The sequence below is a fragment of the Lagenorhynchus albirostris genome, chromosome 19, assembly GCF_949774975.1.
Source record: "Lagenorhynchus albirostris chromosome 19, mLagAlb1.1, whole genome shotgun sequence".
Classification (NCBI taxonomy): Eukaryota; Metazoa; Chordata; class Mammalia; order Artiodactyla; family Delphinidae; genus Lagenorhynchus; species Lagenorhynchus albirostris.
In genome coordinates, this window is record NC_083113.1 from 58,782,672 (window position 1) to 58,803,703 (window position 21,032).

Below are 21,032 nucleotides of genomic sequence, written 5' to 3' on the forward strand. Positions count from 1 at the left end.
TGCAATCTTTGGTCAAGGACAAGTTCTACTACCTAACAGTTACCTTGGTTTCCTCATCTTTAACTTGAGATAATATAACCTACTCTCCCTATAGCTTGGTTTTTAAGTGAATTCTGTAAAAACCACTTGGTGAACTTTGTGACGAGACATAAAATTTAAGCACTATTATACCCAGATTACGCCTTTAAGATACACAATCATTCCTTGTTTTATGTGAATTCGACTTTAAAAATCTCCTCCCAAAGCACTTAAGAATTATACCCTGGGAGACCTTCAAGATGGCAGAAGAGTAAGACACGGAGATCACCTTCCTCCCCACAGATACACCAGAAATACATCTACACGTGGAACAACTCCTACAGAACACCTACTGAACGCTGGCAGAAGACCTCAGACCTCCCAAAAGGCAAGAAACTCCCCACGCACCTGGGTAGGGAAAAAGAAACAAGAAAAAACAGAGACAGAAGAATAGGAACGGGACCTGCACCAGTGGGAGGGAGCTGTGAAGGAGGAAAGGTTTCCACACAGTAGAAGCCCCTTAACTGGCGGAGACGGGGCGGGGGGGGGGGATGGCGGGGGGAAGCTTCGGAGCCACGGAGGAGAGCGCAGCAACAACGGTGCGGAGGGCAAAGCAGAGAGATTCCCGCACAGAGGATCAGGGCCGACCGGCACTCACCAGCCCGAGAGGCTTGTGCTCACCCGCCGGGGCGGGCGGGGGCTGGGGGCTGAGGCTCGGGCTTCGGAGGTCAGATCCCAGGGAGAGGACGGGGGTTGGCGGCGTGAACACAGCCTGAAGGGGGCTAGTGTGCCACAGCTAGCCAGGACGGAGTCCGGGGAAATGTCTGGAACTGCCTAGGAGGTAAGAGACCATTGTTTCAAGGTGCACGAAGAGAGGGGGTTCAGAGCACCGCCTAAACAAGCTCCAGAGATGGGCACAAGCCACAGCTATCAGCACAGACCCCAGAGACGGGCATGAGACGCTAAGGCTGCTGCTGCCGCCACCAAGAAGCCTGTGTGCGAGCACAGGTCACTCTCCACACCTCCCTTCCGGGGAGCCTGTGCAGCCCGCCACTGCCAGGGTCCCGGGATCCAGGGACAACTTCCCCGGGAGAACGCACGGTGCGCCTCAGGCAGCTGCAACGTCACGCTGGCCTCTGCTGCCGCAGGCCCGCCCCGCCCCCCCCCCCCCCCCCCCCCGCCTTAGTGAGCCAGAGCCCCCGAATCAGCGGCTCCTTTAACCCCGTCCTGCCTGAGCAAAGAACAGACGCCCTCCGGCGACCTACACGCAGAGGCGGGGCCACATCCAAAGCTGAGCCCCTGGGAGCTGTGAGAACAAAGAAGAGAAAGGGAAATCTCTCCCAGCAGCCTCAGAAGCAGAGGACTAAATCTCCACAGTCAACTTGATGTACCTGCATCTGTGGAATACATGAATAGACAACGAGTCATCCCAAAATTGAGGCGGTGCACTTTGGGAGCAACGATATTTGTATTTTTTTTCCTTTTTCTCTTTTGCGGGTGTGTATGTGTACGCTTCTGTGTGTGATTTTCTCTGTATAGCTTTGCTTTTACCATTTATCCTAGGGTTTTGTCTGTCAGGGGTTTTTTTGGTTTGTTTAGTATAGATTTTAGTGCTTGTTATCAGTGGTGGATTTGTTTTTTGGTTCGGTTGCCCTCTTCTTTCTTTTTTTAAATTACTTTTTAATTTTAAATAATTATTTTTTAATTTTAATTATTTTATTTTATTTTTCTTTCTTTCCTTCTTTTTTTCTCCCTTTTATTCTGAGCCATGTGGATGATAGGGTCTTGGTGCTCCAGCCGGGTGTCACGGTTGTGCCTCTGAGGTGGGAGAGCCTAGGTCAGGACATTGGTCCACCAGAGACCTCCCAACTCCACGTAATATCAAACAGCAAAAATCTCCCAGAGATCTCCATCTCAATGCTAAGACCCAGCTCCACTCAACAACCAGCAAGCTACAGTGCTGCACACCCTATGCCAAACAACTAGCAAGACAGGAACACAACCCCACCCATTAGCAGAGAGGCTGCCTAAAATCATAAGGTCACAGACACCCCAAAACACACCACCGGACGCAGACCTGCCCGAGAGAAAGACAAGGTCCAGCCTCATCCACCAGAACACAGGCACTAGTCCCCTCCACCAGGAAGCCTACACAACTCACTGAACCAACCTTAGCCACTAGGGGCAGACAGCAAAAACAACAGGAACTACGAACCTGCAGCCTGCGAAAAGGAGACCCCAAACACAGTAAGTGAAGCAAAATGAGAAGACAGAGAAACACACAGCAGATGAAGGAGCAAGGTAAAAACCCACCAGACCTAACAAATGAAGAGGAAACTGGCAGTCTACCTGAAAAAGAATTCAGAGTAACGACAGTAAAGATGATCCAAACTCTTGGAAATAGAATGGAGAAAATACAATAAACGTTTAACAAGGAACTAGAAGAACTAAAGAGCAAGCAAACAATGAACAACACAATAAATGAAATTAAAAATTCTCTAGAAGGAATCAATCGCAGAATAACTGAGGCAGAAGAACAGATAAGTGACCTGGAAGATAAAATAGTGGAAATAACTGCTGCAGAGCAGAATAAAGAAAAAAGAATGAAAAGAATTGAGGACAGAGGCTTCCCTGGTGGCACAGTGGTTAAGAATCTGCCTGCCAGTGCGGGAGACATGGGTTCAAGCCCTGGTCTGGGAAGATCCCACATGCTGTGGAGCAACTAAGCCCATGCACCACAACTACTGAGACTGCGCCCTAGAGCCACCGAGCCACAACTACTGAGCCCGTGTACCACAAGTGCTGAAGGCCGTGCACCTAGAGCCCATGCTCCCAACAAGAGAAGCCACCACAATGAGAAGCCTGCACACTGCAACAAAGAGTAGCCCCCACGTGCAACAACTAGAGAAAGCCCACGCACAGCAACGAGGACCCAACGCAGCCAAAAATAAAAATAAATAAAATAAAATAAATTTATATATAAAAAAAAGAATTGAGGACGGTCTCAGAGACCTCTGGAACAACATTAAATGCACCAACGCACCAACATTCGAATAACCCCACCAACATTAGGGGTCCCAAAAGAAGAGGAGAAAAAGAAAGGGACTGAGAAAATATCTGAAGAGATTATAGCTGAAAACTTCCCTAATATGGGAAAGGAAATAGTTAATCAAGTCCAGGAAGCACAGAGAGTCCCATACAGGATAAATCCAAGGAGAAAAACACCAAGACACATATTAATCAAACTAACAAAAATTAAATACAAAGAAAAAATATTAAAAGCAGCAAGGGAAAAACAACAAATAACATGTGAGGGAATCCCCATAAGGTTAACAGCTGATCTTTCAGCAGAAACTCTATAAGCCAGAAGAGAATGGCAGGACATATTTAAAGTGATGAAAGGGAAAAACCTACAACCAAGATTACTCTACCCAGCAAGGATCTCACTCAGATTTGGCAGAGAAATTAAAACCTTTACAGACAAGCAAAAGCTAAGAGAATTCAGCACCATCAAACCAGCTTTACAACAAATGCTAAAGGAACTTGTCTAGGCAGGAAACACAAGAGAAGGTAGAGACCTACGATAACAAACCCAAAACAACTAAGAAAATGGTAATAGGAACATACATATCGATAATTACCTTAAATATAAATGCATTAAATACTCCAACCAAAAGACACAGACTGGCTGAATGGATACAAAAACAAGACCCATATATATGCTGTCTGTAAGAGACCCACTTCAGACCTAGGGACACATACAGACTGAAAGTGAGGGGATGGAAAAAGATATTCCATGCAAATGGAAATCAAAAGAAAGCTGGAGTACCAATACTCATATCAGACAAAACAGACTTTAAAATAAAGTCTAGGGCTACCCTGGTGGCGCAGTGGTTGAGAGTCCGCCTGCCGATGCAGGGGACACGGGTTCGTGCCCCGGTCCGGGAAGATCCCACATGCTGCGGAGCGGCTGGGCCCGTGAGCCATGGTCGCTGAGCCTGCGCATCCAGAGCCTGTGCCCCACAACGGGAGGGGCCCCAGCAGTGAGAGGCCCGCATACCGCCAAAACAAAAACAAAAAAAATAAAATAAAGTCTATTTTATTTTAGATGTTACATAATGATCGAGGGATCAATCCAAGAAGAAGATATAACAACTGTAAACATTTATGCACCCAACATAGGAGCACCTCAATACATAAGGCAAATGCTAACAGCCATAAAAAGGGAAAGCGACAGTAACACAATCACAGTAGGGGACTTTAACACCCCACTTTCACCAATGGACAGATCATCCAAAATGAAAATAAATAAGGAAACACAAGCTTTAAATGATACATTAAACAAGACGTACTTAATTGATATTTATAGGACATTCCATCCAAAAACAACAGAATACACTTTCTTCTCAAGTGCTCATGGAACATTCTCTAAGACAGATCATATCCTGGGTCACAAATCAAGCCTTGATAAATTTAAGAAAACTGAAATCGTATCAAGTATCTTTTCCGATGACAACACTATGAGACTAGATATCAATTACAGGAAAAAATCTGTAAAAAATACAAACACATGGAGGCTAAACAATACACTACTTAATAACCAAGAGATCACTGAGGAAATCAAAAAATACCTAGAAACAAATGACAATGAAAACACGACAACCCAAAACCTATGGGATGCACCAAAAGTAGTTCTAAGAGGGAAGTTTATAGCAATACAATGCTACCTTAAGAAACAAGAAACATCTCAAATAAACAACCCAACCTTACACCTAAAGCAATTAGAGAAAGAAGAACAAAGAAACCCCAAAGATAGCAGAAGGAAAAAAATCATAAAGATCAGATCAGAAATAAATGAAAAAGAAATGAAGGAAACAATAGCAAAGATCAATAAAACTAAAAGCTGGCTCTTTGAGAAGATAAACAAAATTGATAAACCACTAGCCAGACTCAGCAAGAAAAAAAGGGAGAAAACTCAAATCAATAGAATTAGAAATGAAAAAGGAGAAGTAACAACTGACACTGCAGAAATACAAAGGATCATGAGAGATTACTACAAGCAACTGTATGCCAATAAAATGGACAACCTGGAAGAAATGGACAAATTCTTAGAAAAGCACAACCTTCCGAGACTAAACCAGGAAGAAATAGAAAATATAAACAGACCAACGCCAAGCAGTGATATTGAAACTGTGATTAAAAACCTTCCAACAAACAAAAGCCCAGGACCAGATAGATTACAGGCGAATTCTATCAAACATTTAGAGAAGAGCAACACCTATCCTTCTCAAACTCTTCCAAAATATAGCAGAGGGAGGAACACTCCCAAACTCATTCTACGAGGCCACCATCACCCTGATACCGAAACCAGACAAAGATGTCACAAAGAAAGAAAACTACAGGCCAATATCACTGAGGAACACAGGTGCAAAAATCCTCAACAAAATACCAGCAAACAGAATCCAACAGCACATTAAAAGGATCATACACCATGATCAAGTGGGGTTAATTCCAGGAATGCAAGGATTCTTCAATATTCGCAAATCAATCAATGTGATACACCATATTAACAAATTGAAGGATAAAAACCACACGATCATCTCAATAGATGCTGAAAAGGCTTTTGAAAAAATTCAACACCCATTTATGATAAAAAACCCTCCAAAAAGTAGGCATAGAGGGAACTTATCTCAACATAATAAAGGCCATATATGACAAACCCACAGCCAACATCGTTCTCAATGTGAAAAACTGAAACCATTTCCACTAAGATCAGGAACAAAACAAGGTTGCCCACTCTCACCACTATTATTCAACATTGTTTTGGAAGTTTTAGCCACAGCAGTCAGAGAAGAAAAAGAAATAAAAGGAATCCAAATCAGAAAAGAAGTAAAGCTGTCACTGTTTGCAGATAACATGATACTATAAATAGAGAATCCTAAAGACTCTACCAGAAAACTAGTAGAGCTAATCAATGAATTTGGTAAAGTAGCAGGAGACAAAATTTATGCACAGAAATCTCTGGCATTCCTATACACTAATTTTGAAAACTCTGAAAGAGAAATTAAGGAAACACTCCCATTTACCACTGCAACAAAGAGAATAAAATACCTAGGAATAAACGTACCTAAGGAGACAAAAGACCTGTATGCAGAAAACTATAAGACACTGATGAAAGAAATTAAAGATGATACAAACAGATGGAGAGACATACCGTGTTCTTGGATTGGAAGAATCAACATTGTGAAAATGACTATACTACCTAAAACAATCTACAGATTCAGTGCAATCCCTATCAAACTACCAGTAGCATTTTTCACAGAACTAGAACAAAAAATTTCACAATTTGTATGGAAACACAAAAGACCCCGAATAGCCAAAGCAATCTTGAGAAAGAAAAACAGACCTGGAGGAACCAGGCTCCCTGACTCTGGACTACACTACAAAGCTACAGTAATCAAGACAGTCCGGTACTGGCACAAAACCAGAAATATACATCAACAGAAAGCCCAGAGATCAACCCACACACATATGGTCACCTTATTTTTGATAAAGGAGGCAAGAATATACAATGGAGAAAAGACAGTCTTTAAGTGGTTCTGGGAAAACTGGACAGCTACATGTAAAAGAATGAAATTAGAACACTCCCTAATAACATACACAAAAATAAGCTCAAAATGGATTAAAGACCTAAATGTAAGGCCAGAAACTATCAAACTCTTAAGAGGAAAACATAGGCAGAACACTCTATGACATAAATCACAGCAAGAGGCTTTTTGACCCACCTCCTAGAGAAATGGAAATAAAAACAAAAATAAACAAATGGGACCTAATGAAACTTAAAAGCTTTTGCACAGCAAAGGAAACCATAAATAAGATGAAAAGACAACCCTCAGGAGTGGGAGAAAATATTTGCAAATGAAGCAACTGACAAAGGATTAATCTCCAAAATTTATAAGCAGCTCATGCAGCTCAATATCAAAAAAATAACCCAATCCAAAAATGGGCATAAGACCTAAATAGACATTTCTCCAAAGAAGATATACAGATTGCCAACAAACACATGAAAGAATGCTCAACATCATTCATCACTAGAGAAATGCAAATCAAAACTACAAATGAGGTATCACCTCACACCAGTCAGAATGGCCATCATCAAAAAATCTACAAACAATAAATGCTGGAGAGGGTGTGGAGAAGAGGGAACCCTTTTGCACTGTTGGTGGGAATGTAAATTGATACAGCCACTATGGAGAACAGTATGGAGGTTCCTTAAAAAACTAAAAAGAGAATTACGATATGACCCAGCAATCCCAGTACTGGGCATATACCCTGAGAAAACCATAATTCAAAAAGAGACATGTACCACAATGTTCACTGCAGCACTATTTACAATCACCAGGACATGGAAGCAACCTAAGTGTCCATCAACAGATGAAAGGATAAAGAAGATGTGTCACATATATACAATGGAATATTACTCAGCCATAAAAATAAACGAAACTGAGTTATCTGTAGTGAGGTGGATGTACCTAGAGTCTGTCACTCAAGAGTGCAGTAAGTCAGAAAGAGAAAAACAAATACTGTATGCTAACACATATATATCGAATCTAAAAAAAAAAAGTTATGAAGAACCTAGGGGCAGGACAGGAATAAAGATGCAGACATAGAGAATGGACTTGAGGACATGGGGAGGGGGAAGGGTAAGCTGGAATGAAGTGAGAGAGTGGCATGGACATATATACACTACCAAATGTAAAACAGATAGCTAGTGGGAATCAGTCGCATAGCACAGGGAGATCAGCTCGGTGCTTTGTGACCACCTAGAGGGGTGGGATAGGGAGGGTGGGAGGGAGACGCAAGAGGAAGGAGATATGGGGATATATGTATAGCTGATTCACTTTGTTATACAGCAGAAACTAACACACCATTGTAAAGCAATTAAACTCCAATAAAGATGTTAAAAAATAAAAAAGAATTAAAAGAAAAAAGAATTATATCCCCTTTTCTCAACTAATGAAAATATTTTTTGTTCGTGAAAAAAACCTGAAACCTTAACTGAGCCAGATTGACACCAGGATGCCTCAGCTCGGGTAGGGAACAGTGAACACAGAAACGCTCGCTCCCGTTAACGTACCGAGCGCCACTCTCTCCACATATACGTGCAAGGACTTATTTTCACGAGCCAGTGAGTATCATAAAAAATGTGTGCCAGGGGCTTCCCTGGTGGTGCAGTGGTTGGGAGCCCGCCTGCCGATGCAGGGGACGCGGGTTTGTGCCCCGGTCCGGGAAGATCCCACATGCCGCGGAGCGGCTGGGCCCGTGAGCCATGGCCGCTGAGCCTGCGCGTCCGGAGCCTGTGCTCCGCAACGGGAGAGGCCACAACAGTGAGAGGCCCACGTACCGCAAAAAAAAAACAAAAAAAGTGTGCCAATGGAGTCACACTGAAAAAAGTGTGTGTGCTGCCACCACAACGAGTTGACGAGTATGTTATTTTTTAAAGGAGTAGGGAACAGAGGAGCTTGTGAAACGAGGCACCAGCGAGAAAGCCATCCACCCACCTTGTCTGAACGCGGCCCGAGGTCAGAGGAAACGCACCACCTGCGGGGCCTGCACCAGGCATCAGAGAGGTCTGGATGTCTCACCCAGAGCCTTAGCGTTTTACGACAGTGGCAGGAACTAACCTGTTCGCCAAGTGTCTTCTTTTTCTGGACTGAACTAATAAGGACATTCAAGAAAGTATCAGTATAGATGATGGGCTAAAAACCCCCGGAGAACATGCCGCCAGGCTAGGCACATAAGCACTGTGGCGACACAACCAGGCACAGCAGACCTGGATGTCCCCTCAGGTCCCTCTGCAGGATGCAAGCTGCCACATGCTCCCCATCGGGCGGATTTTCAAGTTATTTTAGCCTCGTGCTTCTCAAAGTGGGGTTCCCTGGCCAGCAGCATCACCTGGAGGCTGAAGAAATGCAGATTCTCAGCCCAATCCCAGGCCAATGGAGTCACAGATCAGTCTGAACAAGCCTTTCAGAGGATTCTCAATAGGCTGAAGTTTGAGAGCCCATCTTAGATAGGATCGGCCACATTACTTGCAGGCCTTGGTGCAAAATAAAACTGTGGGAACCTCTGTTCAGTAATTATGAAGAATCCCACGACAGTGACAACAGAGCATTAAACCAAGCCCAGGGCCCTCCTCTGCAGCTGCCCAGGCCGCTGGCCCTGGTTTAAGGGATGGGCAGCATTTTCCACGTGTATTCAGAACGGTTCTTCACATAAGGAGCCCACTCCTTACAGCTCCAGGAGACATGGTCCTCCTGTTTGTACTGACCTTGTACTCTCATGGAAGCCACCAAAAAGGATTAACTGTCTCTTCCAGGCCACCATCCGATGTCCACTCCGTCCTGAAGGACCGCCTGGTGATCTAAAATTGAACAAGAAAAGAAGAGGAGCTTGGCAGATGGCGGAAGAGTAGGACGTGGAGCTCACCTCCTCCCACAAACACCAAAATACATGTACGAGGGGAACGACTTGCACAGAACATCTGCGGAATGCTGGCAAGAGACCTCAGACCCCCCAAAGCACAAGAAAACCTCCACATGACTGGGTAGAACAAAAGGAAAACGAAGAAAAGTGAAAGGAGTTGGGACGGGACCTACACCCCAGAGAGGGAGCTGTGAAGGAGGAAAGGCTGCTGCGCCGTGGGAAGTCCACTCATCGTCAGGGAGATCAGCCTGGACAGACGGGGAGCTCTGAAGCCTGAGGGGAGCTAACAGCCAGTTCGCGGAAGGCAACACGGAGAGTGCCCTGCACTCCCCAGCCTGAGACGCTCATCCACAGGCACGGGGGGCGGCTGGGTGCTGAAGCTTGGGCTTCGGAGGCCAGACCCAGGGAGAGGACCACAGCCGGCACACGGAGACAGCTGAAGAGGCTGCACTGTGGCAACTGGGGGTGTGCTCGGAAGAAGCCGGGGCCTGTCAGAGAGGCAAGGCGCCATTGCTGGGGGGCATGTAAGGAGAGAAGCCGGACCACCATAAAAGCTTCCTTCCTTGTACACGTGCTCTCAGTCAACGGGATACCACCTACACGAGCTCTGAGCTGGGTGTTAGCCGCCACCACCATCATGGGCTCTAGAGGCGGGCATGGGCCATCGCCACTGCTAAGACACACACAAGCAGACCCGAAGCGCTGCCCCCCGCTGTCCTGGAAGTGCACAGGCCACGACCACGAAGCCCGCGAGCAGGCCCCAAGCGCTGCCCCTGCTGCCCCAGGAGTGCACGGGCTGCCGCTGCCACCACAAGGCCCATGAAGAGGTGCCAAGTGCTGCCTGCACCGTCTCCGGAGGGCATGGGCCACCACCACCAAGAGACCCGCCAGCAGGCGCCAGTCACTGTGCCCTCGTGGGAGCATGCGGGCTGCCACCGCCACTACGAGAACTGGGAGCAGGGGCCAATCGCTGCCCCCGCTGCCCAAAAGGCTCAGGGGCCACGGCCACTGCAGGGAGACCAAGAGGGGCAGATCGCCGTCCCCGCCACAGCAGGAGCGCACGGGCCCCCGCACCTGCACGCCCCGTATCAAGGGGATAACGTCCAGCACACACTGAGGAAGGAGGCAGCAAGCATCCAGACTGAAAGCAACCCCTCAAAGCCAGACAAGATGGCGGAGTAGAGGGTCGCACTCACCTCCTCTCAAGAAAACTCCAAAATCACAGCTAACTGCTAAACAACTATCAACAAAAAAGACTGGAGGGCTTCCCTGGTAGTGCAGTGGTTAAGAATCCACCTGCCAATGCAGGGGACACGGGTTCGGGCCCTGGTCTGGCAAGATCCCACATGCCGTGGAGCAACTAAGCCCGTGTGCCACAACTACTGAGCCTGCGCTCTAGAGCCCGCGAGCCACAACTACTGAGCCCTCGTGCCACAACTACTGAAGCCCACAAGCCACGACTACTAAAGCCCGTGAACCACAACTACTGAAGCCCGCACACCTAGAGCCCATGCTCCGCTACAAGAGAAGCCACCACAATGACAAGCCCGCACACTGCAATGAAAGGTAGCCCCCACTCACCACAACTGGAGAAAGCCTGTGCGCAGCAACAAAGACCCAACTCAGCCATAAGTAAACAAACAAACAAGCAAGCAAATTTTTTTTAAAAAGACCGGAACCTACGAAAAAAGATATTTTACACCCAAAGACAAAGAAGAAGCCACAACGAGATGGTAGGAGGGGCACTTTCACAATATAATCAAATTCCATACCCGCCAGGTGGGTGACCAACAAACTGGAAAATAATTATATGGTAGAGGTCCTCCCACAGGAGTGAGAATTCTGAGCCCCACGTCAGGCTCCCCAGCCTGAGGGTCTGGCCTCAGGAGGAAGAGCCCCCAGAGCTCTTGGCTTTCCAGGCCAGCAGGGCTTGAGTGCAGGAGCTCCACAGGACTGGGGGAAACAAGAGACTCCACTCCTGGCGGGCACACACAAGATTTCGTGGGCAACGGGACCCAGCACAAAGCAGTGACTCCACAGGAGCCTGGGACAGACATATCTGCGGGTCTTGGACGGTCTCCTGGGGAGGCAGGGATCAGCGGTGGCTCACTGTGGGGGCAAGGACACTGGTGACAGAGGCCCCAGGGAATATGATCAACGTGAGCTCTCCTGCAGGTCACCATCTTGGCACCAAGACCTGGCCCCACCCAACAGCCAGCAGGCTCTAGTGCTGGGATGCCTCAGGCCAAACAACCAGCAGGGGAAACACAGCCCCACCCATCAGCAGACAGGCTGCCTAAAGTTGTAATGAGCTCACAGTTACCTCTAAGCACACCCCGACATGGGTCTGTCCACCAGAGGGACAAGACCCAGCTCCACCCACCAGAGGGCTGGCTCCAGTCCCTCCCACCAGGAAGCCAGCACAAGCCCAGCACCAACCTCACCTACCAAGGGCAGACACCAAAAACAAGAGGAACTACAATCCTGCAGCCTGCAGAAAGGAGACCACAAACACAGAAAGTTAGACAAAAAGAGATGACAAAGAAATATGTGCCAGATGAAGGAACAAGATAAAAACCCAGAAGAACTAAATGAAGTGGAAATAAGCAAGCTACCTGAAAAAGAATTCAAAGTAATTATAGTAAAGATGACCCCAGATCTCAGAAAAAGAATGGAGGCACAGACCGAGAAGACACAAGAAATGTTTAATAAAGAGCTAGAAGATTTAAAGAACAAACAGACGAACAACACAATAACTGAAATGAAAACTACATTGAAAAGAATCGACAGCAGAATAAATGAGGCAGAAGAATGAATAAATGAGCTGGACAACAGAGTGGTGGAAATTATTGCCACAGACCAGAATAAAGAAAAAAGAATGAAAAGAAATAAGGACAGCCTCACAGACCTTTGAGACAACATGAAACACATCAACATTCACAATATAGAACTCCTAGAAGAAGAGAGAGAGAAAGGGTCCAAGAAAATAGTTGAAGATATTATAGCCGAAAACTTCCCTAACATGGGAAAGGAAACACTCACTCAAGTCCAGTAAGTGCAGAGAGTCCCATACAGGATAAACCCAAGGAGGAACACGCCAAGACACATATTAACGAAACTGACAAAAATTAAAGACAAAGAGAAAATATTAAAAGCAACAAGGGAAAAGCAACAAGTATCATACAAGGGAATCCCCATAAGGTTTTTTCAGCAGAAACTCTGCAGGCCAGAAGTGAGTGGCATGATACACTTAAAGTAATGAAAGGGAAAAGCTACAACCAAGAATACTCTACCCAGCAAGGCTCTCGTTCAGATTCGAAAGAGAAATCGGAAGTTTTACAGACAAGCAAAAGCTAAGATAATTCAGCACCACCAAACCAGCTTTACAACAAATGCTAAAGGAACTTCTCTAGGTGGAAAAGGCCACAACTAGAAACAAGAAAATTATGAATGGGAAAGCTCACCAGTAAAGGCAAACACACAGAAAACGTAGGAAATCACCCACACACAAATATGATATCAAAACCAGCCATCGTGAGAAGAGGAAAGTACAGATGCAGGATATAGGAAGTGTGTTTGAAATTAAGAGACCAGCAACTTAAAACAATCTTGTATATATTCAATATACAGACTGCTTTACCAAAACCTCATGGGAACCGCAAACCAAAAATCTACAATAGATACAACAGACACACACACACAAAGCAATCCAAACACAAGACTAAGATAGTCATCAAATCACAAGAGAACAAAAGAAGAAGCGAAGAAAAAAGACCTACAAAAACAAATCCAAAACAATTAACAAAATGGCAATAAGAACATACATATCGAGAATTACCTTATGTGGAAATGGTTTAAAGGCTCCAAACAAAAGACAAAGACTGCCTGAATGGATACAAAAACAAGACCCATATATACGCTGTCTACAAGAGACCCACTTCAGATCTAGGGACACATACAGTTTGAAAGTGAGGGGATGGAAAAAGGTATCCCATGCAAATAGAAATCAAAAGAAAGCTGGAGTAGCAATACTCATATCAGACAAAATAGACTTTAAAATAAAGACTGTTACAAGAAACAAAGAAGGACACTACCTAATGATCAAGGGGTAAATCCAAGAGGAAAATGTAACAATTGTAAACATATATACACACCCAACATAGGAGCACCTCAACATGTAAGGCAAATGCAAACAGCCATAAAAGGAGAAATTGACAGTAACACAGTAATAGTAGGGGGCTTTAACATCCCACTTACATCAATGACAGATCATCCAGACAGAAAATCAGTAAGAAAACCCAGGCCATAAGTAACACGCTGGACCATCCAAAAGCAGCAGAATACACATTCTTCTCAAGTGCACATGGAACATTCTCCAGGACAGGTCACATGCTGGGCCACAAAGCAAGTCTTGGTGGATTTAAGAAAATTGGAATCATATCAAGCATCTTTTCCGACCACAACACTATGAGATGAGAAATCAATCACAGAAAGAACTTTAAAAAAATAACAATACAAACACATGGAGGCTAAACAACATGTTATTAAACAACCAATGGATCACTGAATAAATCAAAGAGTGAATAAATAAATAACTAGAGATAAAAGACAATGAAAACACGGGAATCCAAAACCTATAGGATGTGGCAAAAGCAGCTCTAGGAAGGAAGTTTACAGCAATACAGTCCTACCTCAGGAAACAAGAAACATCTCAAACAACCTAACTTACACCTGAAACAACTAGAGAAAGAAGAAGGAAACACTAAGTTAGTAGGAAAAAAAATCATAAAGGTCTGAGCAGAAATAAATAAAACAGAGACAGAAAACAATAGCAAAGATCAATGAAACTAAAAGCTGGTTCTTTGAAAAGATAAAATTGATAAACCTTTAGCCAGACTCATCAAGAAAGAAAGGGAGACGGGTCAAATCAATAAAATTAGAAATGAAAAAGGAGAAGTCACTACTGACACCACAAAAAATACAAAGGATCATAAGAGACTACTACAAGCAACTATATGCCAATGAAATAGACAACCTAGAAGAAATGGACAAATTCTGAGAAAGGTACAACCTTCCAAGATGGAATCAGGAAGAAATAGAAAATATGAACAGACCAATCACAAGTACTGAAATTGAAACTGTGAGTAAAAAACTTCTGACAAACCAAAGTCCAAGACCACATGGCTTCACAGAGGAATTCTATCAAACATTTAAAGAAGAGTTAACACCTATCCTTCTGAAACTCTTCCCCAAAACTGCACAGGAATAAACATTCCCAAACTCATTCTATGAGTCCACCATCACCCTGATACCAAAACCAGACAAAAATACCACAAAAAAAGAAAATTACAGGCCACTATCACTGATGAATATAGATGCAAAAATTCTCAACAGAATACTAGCAAACCAAATACAACAATACATTAAAAGGATCATACACCGCGATCCAGTGGCATTTATCCCAGGGATGCAAAAATTCTTCAATATACACAAATCAACCAGTATGATACACATTAACAAAGTGAAAAATAAAAACCGTATGATCATCTCAATAGATGCAGAAAAAGCTTTTGACAAAGTTCAACACCCAGTAATGATAAAAACTCTCCAGAAAATGGGCAAAGAGGGAACGTACCTCAACATAATAAAGGCCATAGGCCATAGATGACCAACCCACAGCTAACATCATTCTCAATGGTGAAAAGCTCAAAGTATTTCCTCTAAGATCAGGAACAAGACAAAGATGTCCACTCTCACCACTTTTATTCAACATAGTTTTGGAAGTCCTAGCCATGGCAATCAGAGAAGAAAAAGAAATAAAAGGAATTCAAATTGGAAAAGAAGAAGTAAAACTGTCACTGTTTGCAGATGACGTGATACTATACATAGAAAATCCTAAAGATGCTACCAGAAAACTACTAGAGCTCATCAATGAATTCGGAAAAGTTCCAGGACACAAAATTAATGCACAGAAATCTCTTGCATTCCTATACACTAACAATGAAAGATCAGAAAGAGAAATTAAGAAAACAATCCCATTTACCACCGCATGAAAAAGAACAAAATACCTAGGAATAAACCTACCTAAGGAGGAAAAAAGACCCATACCCTGAAAACTATAAGACACTGATGAAAAAATCAAAGATGACACAAACAGATGGAAAGATATACCATGTTCTTGGACTGGAAGAATCAACACTGTCAAAATGACTATACTACCCAAAGCAATCTACAGATTCAGGGTAATCCCTATCAAATTACCAATGGTATTTTTCACAGAACTAGAAAAAAAATTTTTTTAATTTCTATGGAAACACAAAAGACCCCAAATAGCCAAAGCAATCCTGCGAAAGAAAAACGGAGCTGGAGGAATCAGACTCCCTGACTTCCCACTATGCTACAAAGCTACAGTAATCAAAACAGTATGGTACTGGCACAAAAACAGAAATATAGATCAATGGGACAGGATAGAAAGCCCCAAAATAAACCCATACACCTACGATCAATTAATCTATGACAAAGGAGGCAAGAATATACAATGGAGAAAAGACATTCTCTTCAGTAAGTGGTGCTAGGAAAACTAGGCAACTACATGTAAAAGAATGAAATGAGAACATTCTCTAACACCATACACAAAAATAAACTCAAAATGGATTAAAGATCTACTGTAAGGCTGGATATGATAAAACTCTTAGAGGAAAACATAGGCAGAACACTCTGACATAAATCACAGCAATATTTTTTTTGGATCCACCTCCTAGAGAGTAATGAAAATAAAAACAAAAATAAACAAATAAACAAATGGGACCTAATGAAACTTAAAAGCTTTTGCACAGCAAAGGAAACCATAGAAAACAAAAAGACAACCCACAGAATGGGAGAAAATATTTGCAAATGAAGTGACTGACAAGGGATTAATCTCCAAAATATATACACAGCTCATGCAGCTCAATATCAAAAAAAAAACAAACAACCCAATCAAAAAATGGGCAGAAGGGGCTTCCCTGGTGGCGCAGTGGTTGAGAGTCCACCTGCCGATGCAGGGGACACGGGTTTGCCGCGGTCCGGAAGATCCCACATGCTGCGGAGCGGCTGGGCCCGTGAGCCATGGCCGCTAAGCCTGCGCGTCCAGAGCCTGTGCTCCGCAACGGGAGAGGCCATAACAGTGAGAGGGCCACGTACTGCAAAAAAAAAAAAAAAAATGGGCAGAAGACCTAAACAGACATTTCTCCAAAGAAGACAAACAGATGGCCAAAAAGCACATGAAAAGATGCTCAACATCATTAATTACTAGAGAAATGAAAATCAAAACTACAATGAGGTACACCTCACACCTGCCAGATAGCCATCCTCAAAATATCTACAAAGAATGAATGCTGGAGAGGGTGTGGGGAAAAAGGAACCCTCCTACACTGTTGGTGGGAATGTAAATTGGTGCAGCCACTATGGAGAACAGTATGGAAGTTCCTCAAATAACTAAAAATAGAGCTACATATGACCCAGCAATCCCACTCCTGGGCATATATCCAGAGAAAACAATAATTCAAAAAGATACATGCACCCCAGCGTTCACTGCAGCTCTATTTACAATACCCAAGACATGGAAGCAACCTAAAAATCCACTGACAGAGAAATAGATAAAGAAGATGTGGTATGTATACACAATGGAATATTACTCAGCCATAAAAAAGAATAAAATAATGTCAGTTGCAGCAACATGGATGGACCTAGAAATTATCATACTAAGTGAAGTAAGTCAGACAAGGACAAATATCATATGATACCACTTATATGTGGAATCTAAAAATATAATAATAATACAAATGAACTTATCTACAAAGCAGAAACAGACTCACAGACTTCAAAAAAAAGTGATGGTTACAAAGGGGAAACGTGGAGGGGGGAGGGATAAATTAGGAGTTTGCAATTAACATATACACACTACTATATGTCAAATACATAATCAACAAGGACCTACTGTATAGCACAGGAAACTCTACTCAATATTCTGTAATAACCTATACAGGAAAAGAATCTGAAAAAGAATGGATATATGTATATATATAACTGAATCACTTAGCTGGACACCTGAAACTAACACAGCACTGTAAATCAACTATACTCCACTATAAAAGAAAAATTAAAAATAAAAAAGAACCACTTTTTACACCAATTTATTCTGTAAGCACTTACTGGGTACCATCAAATTTGACCACAAGCTACCAAAACCATCCTGAGTATAACCAACTATTATAAACTCTAGAATAAAACAGGAGAAAATCTCTATGACCTTGGCATAGATATAGATAGAAGCTAACAAACTGGACTCCATCCAAATAAAAATCTTCAGCTCTTCAAAATAAACCATTAAAAAATAAAAAGGCAAGTGACGGACTGGGAGAAGTATCTGCAAATATCCATCTGCAAGTGACCTGTATCCAGAATATGTAAAGAACCCTTACTACCTTATCAGTAAGATAAACAACCCAATAAAAACACAGGCAAGGGCTTCCAGTGGTTGGGGGTCCGCCTGCCGATGCAGGGAACACGGGTTCGTGCCCCGGTCCGGGGGGATCCCGCATGCCGCAGAGCGGCTGGGCCTGTGCGTCCGGAGCCTGTGCTCCGCGGCGGGAGAGGCCGCGGCGGTGAGAGGCCTGCGTACCGCATAAAAAAAAAAAACAAAAACACCACAGACAGAAGATCTGAACAGAAAGTTCACAAAAGATATGAAAACAAAATTCACAAAAGATAGAAAAATCATGTATAGACATACAGACGACTAACAAAAATATGAAATGTGGTCAAGGCCATTAGATGTCAGCTGTTTAATACCAGAAGTGAGCTCCTCCCTGCAGGGGGGCCTGAGACAAGAGAGGGCACCCAGAGCTGTGAGGCCAGGCAGCGCTGGAGCTGTGGGGAGGGTGAAAACGGGACAACAGCTTCTCACAACTGCCACACACAGACTCAGCACACAAGCTAGCAATGTGACACCAGACATTTACTCAAGAGAAATGAGAACACAGGTTCACACAGACAGCTCCACGTGTTCAGAGAAGTTTTACTAACGGCTGTCCAAAGCTGGAAGCGGTGGAAAGTGCTCCGAGTACACAGATACACAAGGTGTGGTGTGTTCATCAGACAGAACACGCGTCTGCCATGGAAAGGAGCCACCTACTGACACACACCACGACATGGACGGTCTCAAATACACCACAGACGAGGGAAGCAGGGAGATGGAGGAGCGTGGACTGGGTGATTCCACTTGTATGAGATTATAAAAAGGCAAAATGAATCCCTGGTGACAGCAGCTGCCTGGGGCCCAAGCTTAGGAGGGAACTGACTGCAAAGGGGCAGAAAGGAACTTTGCAGGGTGATGGAATGTTCTGTTTCGGGTATGGGGGTGGCTACACAGGTATATATAGTTGCTGAAATTCATCTAACTGTACACATAAAAGGTATACATTTTATAGAAGGTAACTGTATCTCAATAAAACGGATATAAAAATACACAGCAATAAAAAACCAGGAAGAGGGAGGTCCCAGCTTCTGGTTCAGCATATAAGGAGCCTGGAAGTTGCTACTCTGTCCTATAAAAAGCTAAACAGACTGAAAAATCCACAGTTCTTGATCTGTAAGAGAGGTGAGGACACAGGGAACACTGCTGCCCACAGACTGGAGAGACGGGCAGTGACACAGAGTTGTGCTCGGGGCAGGGGGGACACACACAAGCAGAAACCCCGGAAGGAACCAGTGCTGGGGTAGAAACCAGGGTAGAAACCCTAGCTCAGCTGGAGGCCCAGTGCAGACAACTCTGAGACTGGGAAGCCCCAGGTGGACCTCATCACCAGGGCACCCACAATATTGTAAGATTTACCGCCAGGGGCTCGACCAAAGTCCCACAGTAAATATCAGAGAAAACCCCCCTTGTGCCTCTGGCAGGGGGAGAGGAAAAGGAACCACTTTGAGAGACAACAGAGCCCTGTTCTTAACGAGGCCGGCCCTCGAGGGAAACTAGTTAACCACAATTTAAGCTGCTGTGTATTATCAGGGCCAAAATGACCTGGAGGAAGAGAAATACCCAACTCCAGCCCACTCCAGGCAGCCTGTCTCACCTAAAGGGATGGAAAAAACTGAGAAACACTGGAGAAGTTCACGGTCCAGAGGCACAGGCTTCACTAGAAGACCTAAACCCAATCAAAGGACTAGCGAACGCTTCCAGTCCCCCCTCATCACCAGCGACCTATTTACAGCAGTTCCTTTAACAGATGCATCATGTCCTGCGGTCGAGAAAAAATTACAAGGCATACTAAAAGCAAAAAACACAATCTGAAGAGACAAGTGTCAGAACCAGACATGGCAGGAATGCTGGAATTCTCAGACCAGAAATTTGAAACTCAGTTTAATATGCTAAGGGTTCAAATGGACAAAGTAGACAGCATGCGGGGACAGATGGGCAATGTAAGCGGAGATGGAAGTCCTAAGGAAGAACCAAAAAGAAAGCCTAGACATGAAAACCACAGTGACAGAAATGAAGAATGCCTTTGATGGGCTTGTAGTTAGACTGGACACAGCTGAGGAAAGAATCACCGAGCTGGAGGATATCTCAATAGAATTCCTGAAAACCAAAAAGCAAGGAGAAAGAGACTGGGGGGAAAAAAAAGAACAGAATATATAAGGACTGTGGGACAACTACACAAGGTGTAATGTACATGTAATGGGACTATTAAAAGGAGAAGAGAGCAAGGAACAGAAGAAATATTTGAAATAACACTTACTGAGAATTTCCCCAAGTTAAATTCAGACACCAAACTACAGACCCAGGAAGCTCAGAGGATGCCAAGCAGGATAAATGCCAAAAACTACACCTTGGTATATATTATTTTTAAATTACAGAAAATCAAAGTTAAAGAAAGTATCCTGAAAGAAACCAAGGGAAAAAACACCTCACCTACAGAGGAACACAGATAACAATCACATCCAGCTACTCCCCAGAATCCACGCAAGCAGGAAGAGACTGGAAATATTTAAAGTGCTGAGAGAAAAAACCCCATCACCTAGAATTCTGTACTCTATGAAAGTATCCGTCGAAAGTGAAGGAGAAATAAAGCCTTTATGAGACAAATAAAAATTGAGAGAATTTGTTGCCAGTAGACCTGTCTTACAAGAAATGTTTAAGGAAGTTCTTCTGAGAAAAGGAAAACAATATAGGCCAGAAACTTAACTGATCATACAGGTAACAGTTTGTTTAAAATAATAATGGCAACAATGTATTCAGTTATGTTTGCTTTTGTGCCTGTGTGCGTGTGTGTGTGTGTGTATACATGTATATGCCTCTGAGGAATATATATTTGTGTGTGTATATTATACTCACATATGTGTACCTATAAGTGAAACGAATGACACAATGATACAAGGGATTGGAAAAAGAAATTAGGATTATCTTGTTCTTACAAGGTACTCACACCACCTGTGAAGTGGTATAGTGTTATTTGAAAGTGGACTTGGATTAGTTTTAAATGTATACTGCA

At 43.7% G+C, this 21,032-nt stretch overlaps 1 protein-coding gene across 4 annotated transcripts in view; it reads right to left on the reverse strand.

Moving 5' to 3' along the window:
- Positions 1–21,032, reverse strand: part of KLHDC4 (kelch domain containing 4) — a 55,497-nt gene that overhangs the window by 9,110 nt on the left and 25,355 nt on the right. For all 4 annotated transcript variants that reach the window (XM_060130265.1, XM_060130267.1, XM_060130268.1 and 1 more), the window contains one exon: positions 9,350–9,442. In XM_060130265.1, the coding sequence (XP_059986248.1) occupies positions 9,350–9,442 (93 nt within the window). The remainder of the gene's footprint in view (positions 1–9,349; positions 9,443–21,032) is intronic.